This window comes from Homalodisca vitripennis, chromosome 2, assembly GCF_021130785.1.
Source record: "Homalodisca vitripennis isolate AUS2020 chromosome 2, UT_GWSS_2.1, whole genome shotgun sequence".
NCBI classification, from domain to species: domain Eukaryota; kingdom Metazoa; phylum Arthropoda; class Insecta; order Hemiptera; family Cicadellidae; genus Homalodisca; species Homalodisca vitripennis.
In genome coordinates this window covers 107,906,367-107,927,545 of record NC_060208.1, presented here as the reverse complement: position 1 = coordinate 107,927,545, position 21,179 = coordinate 107,906,367, and the positions used below count along the sequence as shown (strand labels likewise).

Genomic DNA, 21,179 nt, shown 5'->3' with positions numbered 1-21,179 from the left:
TTCAATCAGTTTCTCTTCTTATTTACAATATTTAGAGGGATTTTAGAGGGACTGTTATAAAACCTTAAAAGTTTTTGCATTCAAATAATGGAAATTCGTAAACATAACGCTTTTAACTCTGGCTTCTCATTATTGAACTATGGTTTAGTTTCTGATATTGTATTCCATAATTTAAAGAGTAGTGAATTTTAAGTGTTTTGAAAATATTACAAACCAATAATTTTTATTTCTTATTTCAGTTATCATAAACCCATAATTTCATTTTTATAATGTAATGACAATGAAAATTTATTAATTATTTTTGAATTACAAGATTGTATTAAGAATGTTACTGATCAAATTATAGAAGCTAGTATGAATGATAATAATGAAAATTTATAAATATTTATTACTTTAATAAATATAGAAGTCATCATTGTAATATTATATATGAAATGTAAAAGACATTACAAAAATATGTATAAAACTTATAGGAAATATAAAACTGTTTTATGTTAAAGAATTTTGTTTCTCATATTATTTAAAAATATAACCATTAAATAATTAGCAAACATACTTTTTCAAGATATATTCACGGCCCATTATAAGAAATAGTCACTTCTGTCGGTCAGTCTCGTGACTGCCTTATGTTTTATTTTGTTTTTTCAGTTAAAACCATTATTGTAATTAAATCGATTATTTTAAAATATTTTCTTTTAACAAATTTAGAATTAAAAAGTGTTTTAACACATTCACAACAACAGCTTTTTTCCGGACTTTTTTATTTGCCGTTGAATTTTGAAAAACCGTAGTCTTTATTTTACATCAAACGCTTAAGTATAAAGCAAAAAAGTCTAAGCAAAAGGTATGTAGGCTTCGCAGTTTTGCACAAACAATTAATTTATTATGTTTTGACAATTTTTCTCCATGTATTTATTTAAGTGCGGGATCAATATTAACAAACCACAAAGACAAGCAAACAATAAAAACACAATAAGGAAATGCATAGCAATGTGTACCCTATCAGGTGTACAATGCACTTTACAAAAGCCCGGAGTGTACCCGATCTGGTACACGATGGCAGTTATGAAAGATTGTGTGTACCCAACAGGGTACACGTCATCGTGAACATGTTAATATTTCTTCTGTAACCTGATACACGTTGTTAATAAATATTTAATTTTGTTTTTAATATGTGTTAAATTTATGAATTAATTTCTGAATAAAAACTAAGTAACTTCTTTAATTAGTTAAGTAAAACTATAAATACAATTTTCTTTTGCTGTTGTAATTACAAAGTACTGGCATAAAAATAATTTATGACCATAAAAATGATGTAGCATAAATATAATAGAATAATAATAGCACAAAACCACAATGCTTTATCACATTGAGATTTACTACCATACTTTCTTACGTGGCCTGTCTGAGTGAGGAGTGGTTCAACTTTAACCATATCCAGTTTGAATATAATACAGTTGCTATTAAACTTCTGTTTAATTTAATAGTTCAATAATAGTTTCCATTCTACAAATTATATTGAAGTCGTGCTGGTAAATTTATAATGTATAATCTGATGAAAGTACATGAATAACATATTTGTTTAAAGATCTAATTTCAGTTATTTTTGCATGTGATAAATGTAATTAAACTGACCTGATATTCATGAAAAATAAATTCAGCTATATTCCCAACAGCATTGCAGCTGTGCTACCCACTATAAAAATATAAACTTAAAGAAATTCACAAAAATGTACATTTTCTAAATTAAACTGGAATAATAAATTTTAAAATTATATTTGATTTATTCGTCTAAAAAGTCATCATCATGTGGTTATTTTGACTTTCAGTAATCTTTCACAGTTTTAGGAGTTTTTCAAAAAGCAAAATGTGAAGATTGCAAAGTTGGATTTGTTCAAGTTTGAACGAAGTTTGAAGTTGAAAGAAGCACAATTTTTCATTTATCAGGTCAGTGAACAATTTTGTGATTTTGTTCATTTACTATTAGAACATGTATTGTTTGTTTCAAAGATTTATTAAAAAACACCTTTTGTTAACTATTTAGTTGAGTATAATTACAATATGGGAAACTGTTTTAGTTCGAATTATTATTACATAACAATGCTATTCTGCAATAGTGGTAAAAATATTGTGTTGTATAGTTTATTTAGTAATTTTATAACTAACATGTTTTAAATCATGGTTGTTGTTTTGCAAATAGTAGGTGTTATTTCATTAGATTTTTAGTTGTTATTTTTGTAAAACAATTTAAAAAGCTTGCATATAAACAGTGACCACAAATTTTTAATTATAGATCTATCAAACTCTTGGGAGTTATTAATGTACAGTTTTAAATATCACTACTGTAATACTAAAAGTGATTAAAATCTATTTACATAAATGTCTTTCTAATACTTTTATGAGCTTTTTGCTATTACATACAATGCACAGGTTGTGAGCTAAATAAAGAAACTGGAAATAAACATAAGAGGAGAGGTAATAGGTTTTACTGTGTTTTTCTGTCAGATTAGACATTTAAACTGAAAAGAAACTATTATAAACCCATCATTGCAGGTTTGAATACCATTTCTTTCAGAAGAAATATTTTATGAGTAGGTTTTTTGGCTTTCAGTTGTGACAAATCTGATTTTCATATTGCTAATCACAGTATTAAAACTTGATAAATTACATGGAAGTGGTTTTAGAGAAGATAATACGTACTGAACTAGCAGATGAGGGTGGTGTAATGTTATGTAGTCTTGGCTGTGTGTATTGTAGTTGTCTCACACTTCTCCACATCTTTACAGCAGTGTGTTACTCAACTCACATCATGTAATGTCAATGATACTCATTTATTAGTGGCAAAGATTACATGGTAAACATTGAAAACACAATTTTGTACAACTCAATGTTAAGAGCAATGTAATTAATCCTCCAGTTCATCTGAGCTTTCTAAAAGAAGTAATAAATTAAGTAAAATATAAAATAAATTAAAACCCCCTTAGAATACTGGTTTTAAAAATAAATATTCCAAAACAACTACATTTTGTTGATATTATATAAGTTTTGTTCTATTATAGGTGATTTATCCACATAATTATATATAATAGGCTTTATATTTTTGTTTCAGGCTTGAATTTTAGTGGAGAGGCTGCTTCAGTGACTAAATTTACATCATCTACATTGCTCAATTAGTATTTTAATTTATATGTAACTGTAATATATTATTATTAAATCAGTATCTTATACTGAAGCCTTTTATTTTATTTTTCCTTTTCGCGCTTATTAAGAATTCACAAACAACACTGTTAAGTACCAAACAGTTAATAGTAACATGAATTTATGAAAAAATTAATGTCATCATTCCTGGAAAAAAACAAGAGCAGGTATAAAGATTATCGAGCCCACAGAAAAGAGTAAAATATAACCGAGTAAAAATGATCACATACCAAATTGTGGAGAGGGAAACAAACACTTTCTCAGACTCGTTTTTGTAGTTGGGAATTGTTCATAATAACAAGAAATCCAATACAAAATCGAGATATTTATCTTTATTGTTTTTCAGGTGTTAAAAGAGAAACAGTAACTTAAACCAATTGAAAAATGCATTACTGTACATCTAAATAAGTTGGTTAAAAAATGTTCAGGTACATAAATACCATGGTTACAGGCATTAAAAAATATAGTGCACACTTTGTAACAGTTCCAAGGAGAGATTTCTTCATAGTGTAATTGATTTTTATCAATGTAATCAAATCAAATCATTGTAGAGAAACACAAAACTGTACAGGCAAATATAAAACTTCTCCTGAGTTAAATCTAATATTACATTCACAATATAATGATAAAGCAATACTGTATGCTAAGTAGTCCTATTATTTATGTTGTGACAAATATAACTTAATTGTGGGTTCTAAATCTTAGTGGTTACTGAATTATTTGAAATTTAATGAAAACTAATAACTTATAATACTCAATAACATGCCTAATAACATTAAATGTTAAGACAATTATATAATGCTTAAACTCCCATCACTTTAAGTACAAGCCCAAGAGGTCAGCATCGACCTTCTACTAGTACAACAATAAAATGTTTTCAGCCACAACCCATAAAATTGAAAATGTAAACTCAACAAAAATGGCAAATGACAATTGAAATTTAAAAAGTTTGTTAACTATTATTTATAAAACTCCTTTACTGAATATAGACAATTGATTATAGTTTCAAAGTATCCTTTTGAAACTTGGCAAATACTTAAATCTGTAAAATGCCATATTGTTTATTGTTTAATCATCATATTTCAAAATTATGACTGTCAAAATGTGTTATAACAAATTTTGTGAAATACAAACAGATAAATAAATCTGCTTAACGGTCAAATTCATTAACAGGTTATTTATGAAAACATATAAAATTTAACAGAAACTGAATTTTAATAACCTGAATAAACACATGTCCTTTGTAAATTCTGTTATAACTAGTTGTATAAGTATAGTGAAAACTCAGTTTTCCAAAAAAACATATTAACACAAAAAAACACCAAGAGCATGTCTTGTAGAAGTAATAGTTTATATTGATGTTTTAATATTTATGTATCTATCTATAACAATAGTATCATGTCCAAAATCAATTTGTTTGCATTATTTTGTCAGTGTATTGAATCATAGTTACCTAAAAATGTACAAAACCGTGTATGTTCACATTAAAAAGTGGGCACAAATGAACATAGTACATCATAGTAAGCCATTGTTATTTAACTACTTTCAAGAGCATTTCTATCAAGTAAATTAGTTAATTGGTAATAGCATAACTTATCAAAAACTCATAAAACTTGTCAGTTAAATGTGCCTTTAATTCATGTTTAAATCAATTCTTGGACTGCACTGAATTGTTTCTGAGAGTTTTAAAAATATTTTGGTCTAAGGGACACAATGGATTTCTATCTATTTAAATACACTAATTTAAAGATAGAGTACAACCAAAATATTTCTGTATCTAGTTGGGTACAGATGGACATGCCCTAATAAATCATGTAAATTATGAAGGTATACAGTTATATAAAAAAGATAGACAACTAATTTTTAATAGCTTTTAAATAATATGTAGCAAATATATCATGACAACAATTTTTGTGCCTAAAGATTCAGGTATAAAACAACCCAGCTACCTTCTTCTATAGTATGAAATTCTGTTGGGATCTTCTCATTTGGTGGAGTGATTTTTGCTTGATAGTGATTTTGTCAATATTTTCTTCTGTGAGTCCCACAGTGGGTATATTAAAACTAACCAATCACAGATAAGTAAGCGAAGCTCTATATCAATTTATTTAGAAATAAATTTAATTGTTTTCAAATGCTTGATATGTGCGCTATTCTGACTTCTGCTGTGTATTCTCCATGTGGTCCTAATCATCTGCTGCCCAATATTCTGTGCTGCTTAAATTTCACACCATCCGATGGTTGCCAACATTACGGCAAATATTTATCCTGTTACTTGTGAAATAAAAATTAGAAGTAAAAGTAGCTTATCATTTCTTAACTGCAGTAATGCTTTAAAAATAAGATAGTTCTGTAAGTTGCCAAAGGCTGTGTAACAATATCACTGTACATTAATAATTTTTAAGGAATGGAACCATTCTCTGATAACATCCTGAAAAAACTTATCCACACAAGTAATATTCTCAAAATCTAGGTTCCACAGTAAACTGTAGGGAAGAGAGCACCTAAATATTCCTGTTTTATGTAGGCATTGATATTATCCCTTTGAAGTTCTAGAACCATCAGACCATAAACACATATTGAATATTTCTAGTGAAAAGATAACGTAAAGAATTAGAACACATAACAACACATAAATATAACCATTTTATATGAAATGAAAATTTTTACTTTAAAACAAAAAAAAAACAGCCTTATAGAAGCAATGATTCAAAATTTAAGGTGGTAGCATAGCATGAGAAGGAGTAATTGGCATATTGATATCAATTTGGGTTTAATTAATAATTTAAATATCATATTACATACCTAATGAGTCCATAAAAGTAAAATTTTCAAACTTATCCCAACTTAATTAAATCCCATTAAGACCCCAAAGTCCAGTAAACAAATTGTGCAAGATGGGGTCAAGAAAAATAAAGTAATTTCATCTGTAGGGTGAACAAGTGTTAACAATCCATATCAGTACATAAGCAGGCACTTTGCTTGTCAATACATTTAACATCAATAAATTATTGATACTATAAATCATTATTCTATACATCTACTGTTTGCAGTATTAACTTATGTATAGAATATTAAGGAATCTATGTATTTAGTGTTAGTAAGCAAGTCTACAAATTACTGAGAATAGTACTCAGTGTGTAATGTTTAGCATTTTAAAATAAGACAATTAATTGTCATCTTTGTTTTAGATAATATTTTGTTTGATGTTTCATTCTGGATCAATAGAACTGACACCCTGTCACATTCCATCACTCTTCTTCATTGTTGAGCAAAACAAACACACAAGTCTCTGAGGTGGCTCCGCCTCTCTGCAACTGTCTTTGCCCTCCATTTGTATCAAACAAACACACTCTATTATTAGAAGCCCTCCCGTTCTGTTTTATGTGAAACTGAAACCATTTCTTAGAACAAAATTGCATATGAGATAAAAGAAACAAAGTAAATATGAATTTAAGACTTTCTTTACATAACAGGAAATACAAGATGCAATTAAACAATCTTGAGTTAAAATGATCAGTGTGATGGTGCCAGCTCAAAAATGGATCTATGTAAATTCCTCAAGATTCTAAACACCATTCCATTCAAAAACACTATAATTATAAACTATCATCTTATTGACTCCATTGAGGACAAAAGCCAAAAACCCTAGTAGTTGATTAACCTTTTAAAACTTTATTCTGCTTGTTGGTGTGCTGCTTCTTGTCGTTAAGTCAATCTTTCAAGCATCCATAATTCTATAACCTTAGAGAAGGTGATATAATAATAGTATGGGGACTTCTTTTTAGTGGATCTCTGACACAGTCTTCCTTGAATTTGGATAAATGGAGAAATAGCCCTTCTTTAAATAATCATAGCTGTGCTTGTTGACGAGACAGTTAGCTCTTTGGAGGAAACGTTTAAACTTGTCCCAGAACTAAATCCAGTACTTAGAAAACGTAATGTTCAACTGTTATGTGAAGAAAAAATAAAATTATATCATTAATAACTTATGGTGGATATTATTTAGGCAAAATATTGTAAAGGCTTGTGAGCAGCCATTAATAGTTTAAATCTAAAGCTGAATGGATTGTTGGGAACTTTGAGACTGGATTGTGTATTTTAAGTACCTGTTTGATCTCTCTCTTTATTGGCAAGTAAAATATCGTTCACAGAAGTACGGTATGTATAGCAGACGCCTTCTTCCTAAACAGTGAGTTTATGAAATAAAAACTCTTGGAAATAATTCTTAAATTGAAGTAAGGAAATGTATGAGTATCATGGAATACTTTACAAATTTTAAAAAAGCAGTTCCGATTTATTTTTGTTAAAACTATTGGAAACTTACAATAAAATGTTTTTAATGGAATCTGTTCCAGATTCTTTCAACATATTAATAATTTTTTCCACTTCACAAAAAAGGGGATTTAAATTATGTGTGAAATTATAGAATGCTCGAATTTATAAACTGTATCGCAAAAGTTTACCATAAGCTTTCTATATAATCGGCTAACCAGTTAAGTTGAAAAGATGATAGACCAAGCAATTTTTATCTGACAATTAGTTTAATCTCATGTTTATAACAAATTTGCAATGGGTATCAAAAAAAGATAAATGGTACTTTTTCTGCATGCATGATTTCTAGAGTAGAATAGAATTTATTTATTCATCAACCGTACATGCATTTGGTCCCACTAAGTTAGAATTTGTCAGCGGGGTTCACTTAATACTAAATATTGCAATTATTTAAAAAAATACAATTATTTACTAATTGAGAGAATTGTAACATAAAAAAGGTTGTTGGCCTTGGAGTTATGGGTTCAATTCTCACACCTAACATTAGGGATTTTTGTGGCCTGATGTATACTTATACAAGGGTCACTGGTCTGTAGTAAAGATGATGGGAGGGTCCACCTTTAATTAATACTGGTCGATTTGGTCAATAGTTGATGGAATCAGTTTACTTTTGTATAAGTGACAAAAACTCTGTACTCAAAAACTACTTGATTATTTTCTATTTTATGTTACGCAAGGCAAACAAAATTAAAAGTACCCCACACCATGTGTTGTAACAGGCTTCGCTGAGGTTGTATCGAAAATATGAAATCTATAGCTCATTTTATTCTCTAGAGGTCCTGAGGACAGATAGACAGACTGGTTATCATACAAAAAAGAAGTTACAAAATTTACACATTATAGAACTTGTTCTTGTAGAAATTAAGTTTCATGCACATTTTAGCACATTTTACATCTACATCTACAAGTTTTATCGACATATCTTGCCACACAATACATTCAGATTTTGTGTTCATTACATTGGGTTTCATGTCAGTGTTTAAATTATTTAAATTTATCTACCAATTCCCAATAAAATATAGTTTTATATTTGTTGGGCTCTTTTAAAACTGAAATGGGTTTTTTACAAAGGTAACATTTTGAATCTTCTGTTTAACTCCCATTTTATAAATGATATACATAACGCTTTGGAGAGAGCCTGCATCTTTGGACGTGTGAGAATAATGAGAGTTTGTATGTATTGTATATGTTGTATGGGTACATAGTTGGGCTACATGTTGTAATATACCATATGTTTGAATCTCTTATAGGTGTATTGAGTTTAGTTATAAATTTATTTATTATTTTATTTTCTCTTTGCCTTCATGGTTAACCTTAAGACCAATGTAAAAATATTTGCTAACGCTCAGCTAAATCCCATGGATTGACATGCCTATCATTGAACTCAGTGATCCTCATATAGAAATGAAGTTTCATACACAATTTTAAAACTTGAGATCAGTTCATTTTCAAGATATCATGTGGATATATATATATATATATGATATATATATATATATATATATATATATATATATATATATATAAAACAGACAGAAATTAAATTTTTTCTAGCTCATCATGTGGCCTCTACAGAGTTCCATGCCCAGGGATTTAAAAACCTACTTTCATTTTGACATAGTTTTGCCAAATTATGTAGCTGTTGATATCAGCAATATCCCTTGTGGTAAAGAACAACAAGAGTTCATTAAATTTGTTATGTATAATTTTAGATGAAATCAAGAGTACAACTTTATTTTTCCATGGGACGTAATACAACACTTAAAAGACAATTAAAGTAGCACCAGAGCTGCATGCAAATATACTGAAACATTATTGACATATATTCCATCAATAAATGAGGGAGAGATTTCCCGTTTATTTTTCATTACAGTACTTAGAGTCACATAAGTTATGCGATGGTTATTTAAAAGTTACCTTGACAATGACAATAATCCATACATACCAGTTGTCTTTAATCAAACATCAACGAAATCCATACATGTGTAATATAAGGTGAAGACTACTTAGTTCTGAGTATGAGTATCTAAACAGACCTTCCCATACTAAAAAGGTTAAATTCCTGTATAAACTTCTAAAGTTGAAGTATAGAATGTCTTGGAGTAACAAATAGCAAAGAGTTAGTCCATAGCTACCAGGATTTTGAGGCATATACTGGTGAAATTTACACTGTCCATTAAATGTGTCTAACATTTCATCTATTGTAATGTACACACTAAGAGTATAGTAAATCTTACAGCAGCTTACCAAATCGTGACAAAGTTCTCTACTTTATGCCAACTTGTCACGTGCACAGCTTTGTCTCATCGTCATTTTAAAGACATCATAGCGTAAAGAAATGTACTCCCAAGCCATTAAATGCCTATAAATCAATTAATTTTGTGTGATGCCAAATATTTTTGTGGAACCTCTGATTCAAATCATTGTTCACTATGCTCACTTGGTTCTTCTTCAGACATGTCCGATCCCATTCGCTCAATGATACCATCAGTTGATTCTTTTGCTCCACCACTGTTTTCAGGATCTAACGTCTTTCTCAAGTTCTCTCTATTCTCCAATGCAATGTGTTCATTTTCTTCATCTTCTTTTTTGACACTTCCATGGAGCGGTAAAATTATTTCATGTTCCTTTGCAACCATTGTTATACTTAAATATAATACAAATTTCAACACATATAACAAATATTTAAAACTCAAAAAGTATATCATAACAGATTATAACTAAAAATATCACAGTCTCAGAAGTAGTCAAATGCCATCAAAAAGACTACTCGTCTCAATTAAAATGAAACTCATAAACTAAACTAGTTAGGGAGCTACACAAGGGATGGTAGAGATAAGACAAGATGTGCTTACAGAGAACTAAAGCATTGTGTTATCTGCAGTTCTTTTGACACTGAATAACCATTCCAGAGTTAAAATGTTGCAACTTGAAGAACTAAAGTAATTCACTGTGGACACTTTTGCTGTTGCCAAGGCCATTTATGACATATCGAAGACAAAGGAGGAAATAAACTTACAAAACCAAAACTTTAAAAAATCTAAAAAGCATTTCAGACATCTTAAGAACTGAATCTTCTCTGTCAAGTCCGTGTTCACTATCTGAGGTTTTCCCTTCCTTTAACACTTCAGTCCATCAATCTCCATCTCTTTGAGAAAAAAAAACCAGTATACTGGAAAATATTCCCTCTTCTGTCTACCTGGGGGCAGTAAAAATTTCTAATCTGTCTGATTGTATGTCTTTCTGTACGTCCACAAGACATCTTGTGAATGAAGCGAGCTATAAATTTGAAATTTTGCATATGACTTCACTGAAGCCTGTTACGCAACATATGGTCTGGTATACTTCTACCTTGTAATAACTGGAGTAAATATGGGTAAATTATTTTCAGAATTTTGCTACATGATAGTTTTATATATATATATATATATATATATATATATATATATATATATATATATATATATATATATATATATACTAGCTGTTTCCCGCGGCTTCGCACGCTTTTCGTAAGTTTTTGCCCGCGTATGAGCATTTCTGGTTGAAGTAAATTATATTTCCAACCCCGATGTAGATTTTACCTTGATGTCACGATCAAGAAAATATGTCAAAAATGTATTGTACATGCATAATGTATTTTATTACAAAGTGGTCTACCACTCAACCTTTAAGTTCAACCAAAAATTTAGTTTAGACAATTATACATCATAACTTAGCGCCTTCACTGTACACTACATCGTAAAATAGTGTTTCACTGTTTAATATACGTATCTATCTCGTAATTGCAGGTTATAATGTGCAGGCGCTTTGAAAACTTTTCTTCATTTTATTCGTTTATATTCACGACATAAGCGAATAATTCAGATAATAACTATCCTATCTTCTAAGTTAGACTAAATTACGGATACATGTGAAATTTGATTGAAATTGGTTCAGTCGTTTTGGAGTTTATTGGCAACATACATCGTGACTCAAGATTTTTATATATATATAAGATTAATCTTCAATAAGAATTCTTCAATTATTGTAATAAACATTTTCTATATTTCGGCTTAAGCCGTCTTCAGGAAATTACAAAAATTATATAAATAGGGCTATAAGAACAGAATAAACATATAACATCAACACAGAAAATGAAAAATAAGAATGAATTATGTACAATGGTGAACATATGATTTAATTTTATAAATTCACTTTGTTGACTAAGTCACCTTAAATTTAATCCACTTGGAAATTTTGATTTAGTGACGAGTTGATGGGCTTGTTCCATGGTTCTCAAACTGTGTGTACTTAAATTTTGTGATATTTTTCTAATTGGTTTCACTGAAAATGTTTCTTCAAAATTTAAATTATGTATTAAGCCATGTGCCACTACAGGTTGCTCTGTTTTTTTTATGTTTATATGCATACCTGTGCCCAGTCATCCTTGTTCTAAGTGAATTTACCGTTGAACCAATATAATCTTTAGGGCATAACTTGCACTGAATTATATAGTTATTTTTAAATTTGTATATATATTGAGGTAAAATGCAAAGACATATGAGTACATGTCATTCAAGTCCTGACATTTCCCTAAGATCATCTATATTCACACATTATAATGACACAGCCATCAAACCAAACCAAACCAGTGTACCAAACCAGTTGATCCTTTGTATTTAGAAGAATTTGGTTGCATTCCCAGTTGGCTCACATTCCAAGATGCGTGGAATACGGTTTGATGAAGACAAATTCAGTCAACATAACATTTAGTGTCATGTCTAAAATTGAATTTGGAAGAACTTTGTTGATTATGGTGGGGTAACCGGTAACCCACATCCAATACAGATCCTCTCCATAACAGTCAATAATCTGTAAGAGACCTAGCTGGCTTCAAGAGGATATAAGGGGGCAACACGTCCAAAAGAACCCCTAGTGCATCAGTTGATGTACTAGTAAAAGCCCATGAAATCCTGACACATGTCAGCCTCTAAAGACTAAGTCTGTGGCCTGCTTCTTTTTGACATGACTTTGACTACCATATCAGAGATTTTTAAGTGATTTTTGGCCTATTATTGCAGTGTAGATCCATTTGACTACACCTAGATTTAAACCCTAAGAATAACCAATTAGGCGCTTTGTGAACATGAGCACCCATTTTTCTCTGTCTGAAACACTTGGTGATAATTCCAAGTTACGAATTAGTCCAAAATCAAGCCTAGGTACTTTACTGTGCCCGATATAGGAAGAAAAACACCATTGACAGAGAGCTTGTCCAAATCAATCAAGCCATTTTCTATGTGAACGGCACAAGCACAATCCTAGCAGGGTTCATGCTTCCCTCCCTGCTGCACTATACTTATTCCTAAAGAGCCTCATTCATGAGCTCCTCCACAGTACTAGAGAATTTTCTGGAAATCATGAGGATTATGTCACAGTTGGTGTAAGTATTTAAAAATGTTTCTGTGCTAAGGAAAGATGTTCTAATATAATAATGTAATATTTAATCATGTTTTAAAATTTGTTTTTGAATTAGAATTGTATTCAAATAAAACAACTTGTTTATCATATCAGGATTTATTATATTTAAAAGTTTAGAGAAAGGTTTTATTTTATCATCCACATCCTATTCTTGACTATTGTAAATACCTTTGCCTAAACAAGTACTGCATTCACCAACTCCTCATTTGTATTTAGTCTTTTAAGCTTATGGCTCAAATAGTTTGATGTAAATAATACTTACGTCACCTTTACTCATCATTCTATTGTAAACATTTCGTATTGTATAAGCACTTGTCTTGACAGGTGGATGAACACAGGAAAGCAAGACTCAAACAGAGGCTGGAACTGGATGGTGGCACTCCTGGAGCTGGAAGGGTGAGTTCACTTCTGTCTGATTTATAGTAGTAGGTCCTGTACATCTGTTCAGTAAAATCTAATCTGGGCACAGCAAAAACTAATGTTTGTACCCCAATGGAGATCCATAGCATATCATCACTAATCTCAAATATTGAAATGATGTGGAGGGATAAAATTTGGTCAGTAAATTTAATTAACTGTGATAATTGGATTTAATGGTGCTCTCTGTGTTAAAACTGTTCAGCTTCTTACCAAAGGGAGATATAGTTTTATAGATAGGTTGAAAATAAACTCATTAACGTTTTTATCTTATAAACTTTTTATAATGTTAATAAAAATTAAAGTTTTTAATTTTGAAGTAAAATTTGGACATATTTATGTACTTAGAAAACCATCCAGAAAAGGTAACATTCTAAATTTCTTAGTTAAGCCAAACCATAAAGCACTATTTATGGCTGGAAATATAGATGGCTGAGAATCATGGCAAGTTAAAAAAATTAATATTATTAGATCTAATTTAAGTTTGCTCACAAGACAATACAGACAGTCATAGAAAATCTGTTTTTGTTGTCAGTAAAAAAAAATTAGAATATAAATTGCATGATACTTCCAAACTACATTCATTAAGATCTATGTGTATTTCTTGTTAATGTACAAAGGGAGGATTATGTCTTAGTATGTTAATTATTTATAAGTCAAAACTTATTTTAGAATGAATATAGATTTCAATACATAATGTGAAATCACATAATATGCACAGAAACTCAATACTATTAGTAGTTTTTCTGTGATGGAAAGATCTACATATCCAAACTTCGACATTTTTAATATTAGTAGGGTTATTAAAAATAAACTAAAAAAATATTTTACATTAAAATAAATTGAAATGAATAAGTTTTTAGAACAAAATGCACATTTTTGGTTGTATTTAGCACTTATTTATGCTTAGAAATTGCTAGTTATACCATTTTCGTGTTTTACAGCCAAAAAATCTCAGACGGAAAACTAAAGACGATGAGGACAGTGTAAGTAGTCTAAAGTATTTTATTTTAATCAATTTGTGTGGTTATTTTCTTAAAAATTAAATATAATCAAATATAAAACAATTAAAGTTGTAAAGTGTCCATTATTAATATTGCTATATTTGAGAATATTTGGCCATATAAGAATTATTGTTAGAGACGGCTTCTTAGTCCTAACTTCGCCTGGTAAAATAAGACATTCTTTACTTTACTTTTTTTTAATTAAAATCATTAGACATTACAAGTACATTATATTTTAATTTTGGTTTAAACCTTGGCCAATTGCACCTAAAAACTCCCACAATTTTTAAACTCACCTGAAATATGCCCACTGGGGTGGCTCAGTTTGGTCCTTAGCTGGGCCATCGTTGGTACAGGTTTCCTCATCTAATAGACTGGTACTTTCCAAACCCCGCTGGGGTGGATCAGTTTGGTTCTTAGCTGGGCCATCGTTGGTACAGGTTCTTCATCTAATAGACTAGTACTTTCCTAACACACCGCTGGGCTGGCTCAGTTTGGTCCTTTGCTGGGCCATCGTTGGTACAGGTTCCTCATCTAATAGACTGGTACTTTCCAAACCCCGCTGGGGTGGCTCAGTTTGGTCCTTAGCTGGGCTATTGTTGGTACAGGTTCCTCATCTAATAGACTGGTACTTTCCTAACACCGCTGGGGTGGCTCAGTTTGGTCCTTAGCTGGGCCATCGTTGGGACAGTTTCCTCATCTAATAGACTGGTACTTTGCTAACGCCATTGAGACAGGCAAAGTAAAAGTATAAAATTGAGATAAAAAGAAAATTTATTTATCCTAGTTTATCAGTTTAATATATTATTTAGCATTTAAATTTGTGTTTTGCATTTACAAAATGTGTTTAAATTTTAAAGTTATAATATTAAGCTTTACTCTGTTTAATCTAAAAGTCAGCTGCAATGAAACGACCTTGAATTTTACTCCATAATAACATCTTTTAAATATTATACCCTTATTTTAGATCATAGAATCAAGGGTAATCATCAATTTTATTTAAGAAATTATTAATATGCATCCAAATGCTTAGTTTTCCAGTTTTCTTGCAAAATGTATGCTTTTTTAATATTTAAACAATGAAGTACATGAAAGTTGTAATTTTTTTCCTGAGTGAAACAAAACACTATAGGAGTTAATTAGTTTTATAATTAAAGTGTGTGCTTCGGTATTATAATAAAGCAACAATATGACCAAAATTAATTAAATAAATTTTGGGAAAGATATGTAAAATTATATTATTTAGATTTGCATTGATAAGTAGAATTATGAGTTGTAATTTTGGATGCTAGTAATCGAAGATACATTACTTTTCTAAACAAGTAAAAAAGTAGTTGTAGACAATCAAGGTTTCAGGAGTATACAGGCACAGTTTTATTGACTTGTATTACTTGAACTAAAAAAGCTTTTCCATGGAGGCAATATAAATACTGACATGAACACTAATTTTGTGTAGTTCAATGAGCTTTCTGTAAATGTTGATGATACGAGCTTTCTGTGAATGTGGTAGAATGAAGAGAAGCTTTGTGTTATTTTACATATGTTTGATACAAAATTGTAGGTTGTTCGTTTGTTTAATGTTTAACAGTTACTGGTTGCAATAAAATTTGTTTCAATTTTTATAATTTGTACCAGTTAACTTGAATTCACTTAATTTTGGAAGGACATTAAGACTTAAAATTGAAATTTGATTGGAAGATAGTTCATCATGCATGCATTGCACAGTTTTTCACCAAGAAAGTTGACAATATATTCGTAACAATTTAATATAAAAATATAACTTTAATTGGTCAATGGAGAGAGATAAGAGCAAGAATATTTGAAAAGAGGGTTTAAGTGTAATAAGTAATAAAATTGTGGTAAAAATTGTCTCACTTGCTATCAAATTATTCTCTGTAACTGGCCTAGGGTTAAAATTATGACTTTTTGTATTCCTGAATTGTGCCATGTTTATTTTTGCAGTTTGCTTCCTATTTTGATGGTGTGGATCCAAATGTGGTGGAAGAAGATGAATCCACATCCAGACCGGAAATTACAACTGTAAGTTTACCATTACACAAATAATCCACAGGATGAGTTGAATAAAAATTACATAGGGCTTTCATATTACATGATAAATTATCTTACTAACAAAACTACAAACTCTGACTTTGAGATTCCTGCCAACTTACCAAAATTATTAATTACATTTTATTGAAATATTTGGAGCTATTCAATCAGAAAGGAATGTTACATAAAAATCTGAGTTATTTTATTAGTGGTTATAATAACTGTTTCAGTTTCCGTCTCTAGGGTCTCTAAACCATGTCCTTTAAACTTAAAGACTAATTATACTAAAGTGATTTAGGAGATAGGAATATCTTCCATTGACCATTACCTATTTCAGGCAAGCTTAATATGTTATTTAAAAAGGATATGTCTAAGATGTCTTTGTTACTCAGCAGGAAATGGTGCACAAAGCCATGAGTAAGAGCTAGTTTTAAATAAAAAATACTAATCAAATTCTAATAAAGTAATGAATTTTAAAACTATGCAAATAAGTATGCCGTACAATTAAAGATGTTACATACATGTAGATATAAAATAATATATATGATTCATGTTGTTATAATACATATCGTAAGTAAAACCCCAGTTAACTGGATAGAAGGTCGGCCACCCATTTAGGATAACGAATTTTCTGGTTAACTCAATTGCATCTAAAAATAACCTATTTAGAATGGATGTGTATAGGAAATGAATTATTTACATACGGTTTTTGTAAATTATACTTTGGGAAAGGTAGCAATGGAGCGGGGAAAATGACTAATAGCAGTGGCATGAGTTGGTCGCTGCAGCAGTGAATACTGATTTAATGCAGTGCATCTGCAGTTTGTGAAGGAGTGGGACGGTGAATGAGCTCAAAGACACATTATTTACCCAGCCAGTTGCTACTGCTTCTTGCACACACCCATTCTTCTGCTGTGCAATGTAAACTATTTTGCTCGGTTATTTATATACACATTATCATTCATAGAACCAATTTGGTTTTCTCGGTTTTCAGTTAACCGGGGTATTACTGTATATTATTTTCATAGTTAGAGAGACAAAATATTTTAAATACTAATGTCACTTGTAAAAAATCTATTGAATAAAATGAATAATAAAGGCTGCTAAAATTGTCTTCTGTCTTTGCTTGATCACTTGCTATGTAATCTGGATATTTTATAGCATGTTTTTATTTACGAGGCTGCTTAACTGATGGACTATCTCAATTTTTGGCATTTAAGAAAATTGTTTAAACCCAAGCCATTTTGAACCCTTGTTTTTTTATTATAGAGCTTTGTAAACCTATATACAGAAACCTACACTTGAGGATTATTAAAACTTATAAAACTGACTTGCCAATATTTTAAAATAATGTATAATTAAAAAGGACCTGAAATAATTTAGGTGTTTTAAAAATGGCTGTTTTGATTATATTTGGTAGTTTGGTAATCAATCACTCAAGTTCTTTATTTCTTTATTACCAGTATAGTCATAATGTAATGCATGGCCACCTTCAAGTTAAATTTAAATTTAACCTTTCATTCACAATATCACACTCAAACTTACATACAATCAACCATATATACATCCATCCTCATTCAATTCAATTATTCCCACATCAGTCATCCTACTGTCTCTAATTCAGTGGTTTCCCAACGAAATGCCAAAAACTCGTCAGTACTATAAAATGCCTGGAATGCTAAAAAGCATTTAAGTCAAGTTTTAACCACTGTAAGCAATGGAGCATTTTGATGGAACTAAGCAAACTGCTGATGAAATGAACTCCCACTTGTAATGATAGGTGTTCATAAACCATCGTACTGTGTCTTCCAGTATGGTAATTGTCCCTGTCTCTAGTTTCATATTCATGCACACCATGCCCCCTTGTGAGAGCTCATTTCTAGAAACAGAAAAGTGTTGTTTGCACAACATAAAGATAAGATAAAGTCAGGAGTTGCACCAATTTTAACGTTGATTTGCATGACTTTCTGCGTACCAAATTAGTAATTACTCAAACTGCTTTTTTAAGCCGGAATGGTCAAATGGTATTGATTTCAAAGAATCTTCCCGCACCAGCACCCCACATTGCCACTCCGTAGGACAGTGTGAAATGAATAGATGGGATAACTTTAGTAATAATAGTAAGACTACAAATCCTTCATTGTTTATGAACATTCAGGAAGCCTTATGCTTAGGAGTTTATAACCACAGACACAAACAATACTCCACAATATTTACATTTTGTGCACATTATGTTCTATTGGTATAGGAAGAGTACAGAGGAAATCTTTCCTAGTGTTACAAGACCCTGTATATGCCTAACACATCTATTTCTTTCAATACTCAGGTTATTAAACAATTTATGCTCTATGATATTCTTCTGGATTTTGTTGTCTGAATGACTCAAAATAGTACTAGAAATTAAAATGTTATTTTTTCTAAAATTCTACCCTGTTCTCTTGAACTTTTTGAATTTTAATATTAGCACATACACACATATTCTGCAGTAGATTTGTAAATACTTTAGTAGATGGTCATGCACTGTCTACTGACTTTACTGTTTAATTTTGTGGTCAATTTAAGACCATTTTTTGTTTTGTCACAGACTCCATGTACTGAACAAAGTTTGTAATCAATGTCAGTAACACTTAAATTTTTCTCCAACAGATTTAGTGTCAGTTGGGTTGTCAGTGATGGACCTATAATAGATCAATTTACCATTTATTACCATTAAATAGGCAGCTCTAGCTGACCTGGGTACAGTATTTTCACGTCAGAGCTGTACTATCTGCCCGACTTTACACACCACAAAGACCATATCCTATTCTTCTCTGATCCTCATTCCACACGTTACAGATGGCACTGATAGAGATAGACCCTGCGGAGTTCATGCCCAGGAAATATAACCGCACATATCCCCGTGGGATACGCCATACTCCCAGCACTCTGCCTCCTGAAGTAAGTGTTTATGTACAATCAGGTGTTTAAAAATATCTAATTCTTTTCCTCCCTTCCTCATAATTCTAATTAAATGACTTCAACAGAATTCAATTTCTTAAATTGAATTATTTCTGTGTTTTGAACTGTGGTGTAGTTCATTTCTACCTACAACCACAGAATTTTTTAAAACACAGAATTATTCATGGAATTTAAGGAGTATTAAGATAGTGTTGAAGTATTTATTACGCTATGAAAAATACTTGCATTATTTAACACTTTTTTGTTTATGTAAGCTTAAAAGACTGTTAAATACATGATTGGAGGAAAAGAATGTATTATTTGATCACCTTAATTTCTCGATACTAAACTTTTCAGTATACAACATTCTTTATTTGTTGAAACTTATAAAATAACACTTTTTTCCATCATGTATTCTGATTATTTATTTCTTTATCTGTCCTTTATACCTTAATAATTCTAAATAACTAAATATTTCATAAAATTGTATTCCATATTTATTTACACTTTTATACATTAATACATTAATTAAGTCTTACTTAAAAATAATTTATATTGAAATAAACTCCAATTTAACATTAATCTATTTTTAATGTTAATTTAAGATGGCTATAAGTGAGGCTTATAAACTGAACGGATTTTGTTGAAATTAATGTACACGTTTTTCTTATTATAGTTATTATCTCTTTTTATTTCTCTGTCTAACTCATTTAATTCTGATTCAGTCATATATATGGAGAGTACATAGTACGTTACGTAGTTAATGGTCAAAATGTGATTGAAGTTTTAACAGAAGGAATGTTGTTTAGCTTATGCTATGAAGATACCACACTATTTATTACTGTCTTTAGTATCGAGAAATTGTACATAAATACTGAAGAAATATTACAACAATATCCGTCAGTTTACGCCAGTTGACCTACATACTGTGAACGTTGTTTCAATATAATTAAAGGAATTTCCACATGCTTTCCAAGTTATTCTGTAAAACAATAGTTGAATAATGTTGGACAATAAGGCTTGTGCCTTTCACAATTTATTTGTATTATATTACCAGTAACTCAGATTTACAAGATTATAAATGATTTATTCAGTATTATGATTTAAAATACCCACATAATATTGGCAATAAAATAATTATATTAAAATTGTGTTGAATTAAATTAAATTTTATTATTATATTGTGATAGATAATTAAACTTGACTAATATTTCTAAGTAAACAATCATTTTATAATTTCAGTTTCAAATAAATCTCATTGTAACAGATTTGTACATTTGCCTGTATTTATGCAATATAACAGAGCTTGTAAAGATAAATTATATTACAAATTTTAAGTTATAAAACTTGTAAAATAATTTTTGCAACTTTTGCAAAAATATATCTAAAATTGTAACCCATGTATGATAAAGGAAAATATATTATACAGGGTAAATGTAAATTATAACTTTCTACTATTAAAAAAACTGTTAATGGTGACTTCGTACTGCTAGCAGTATTTGTATATAGCTGATTCCCTATTACAAAATTTAGCAAATATATTAAAAATGATCAAGTTCAATAAAATAATGGTGTGTAATGGTCAACTGGTGGTCCACAGTTAGATTGACAAAGTGGTGAACTAATTTATATCCCATACAGCCAAAACACTACTCTTGGAACAAAGAGTTCCTGTCTACAGAACATCTCCCGTTCTACGTCGGGAACCAGGTTCCTGACCCAGGAATAAAACGCCCCCACCTTCTACAGGATAGTTCAGTATTCTACGTCGATGAA

The 21,179-nt window shown here is 30.2% G+C and overlaps 1 protein-coding gene across 4 annotated transcripts in view; it reads left to right on the top strand.

Annotated features, from left to right (window-relative positions):
• Window positions 1–21,179, top strand: part of LOC124354539 — a 151,904-nt gene that overhangs the window by 124,150 nt on the left and 6,575 nt on the right. For 2 of the 4 annotated variants that reach the window (XM_046805073.1, XM_046805072.1), the window contains 5 exons: window positions 13,321–13,392; window positions 14,358–14,399; window positions 16,380–16,457; window positions 19,302–19,403; window positions 21,045–21,179. In XM_046805073.1, coding sequence (XP_046661029.1) covers window positions 13,321–13,392; window positions 14,358–14,399; window positions 16,380–16,457; window positions 19,302–19,403; window positions 21,045–21,179 — 429 coding nt within the window. Of the gene's footprint in view, window positions 1–3,109; window positions 3,228–13,320; window positions 13,393–14,357; window positions 14,400–16,379; window positions 16,458–19,301; window positions 19,404–21,044 lie in introns of those variants that run through there. The other 2 variants (XM_046805074.1, XM_046805075.1) reach the window with 2 other exon arrangements.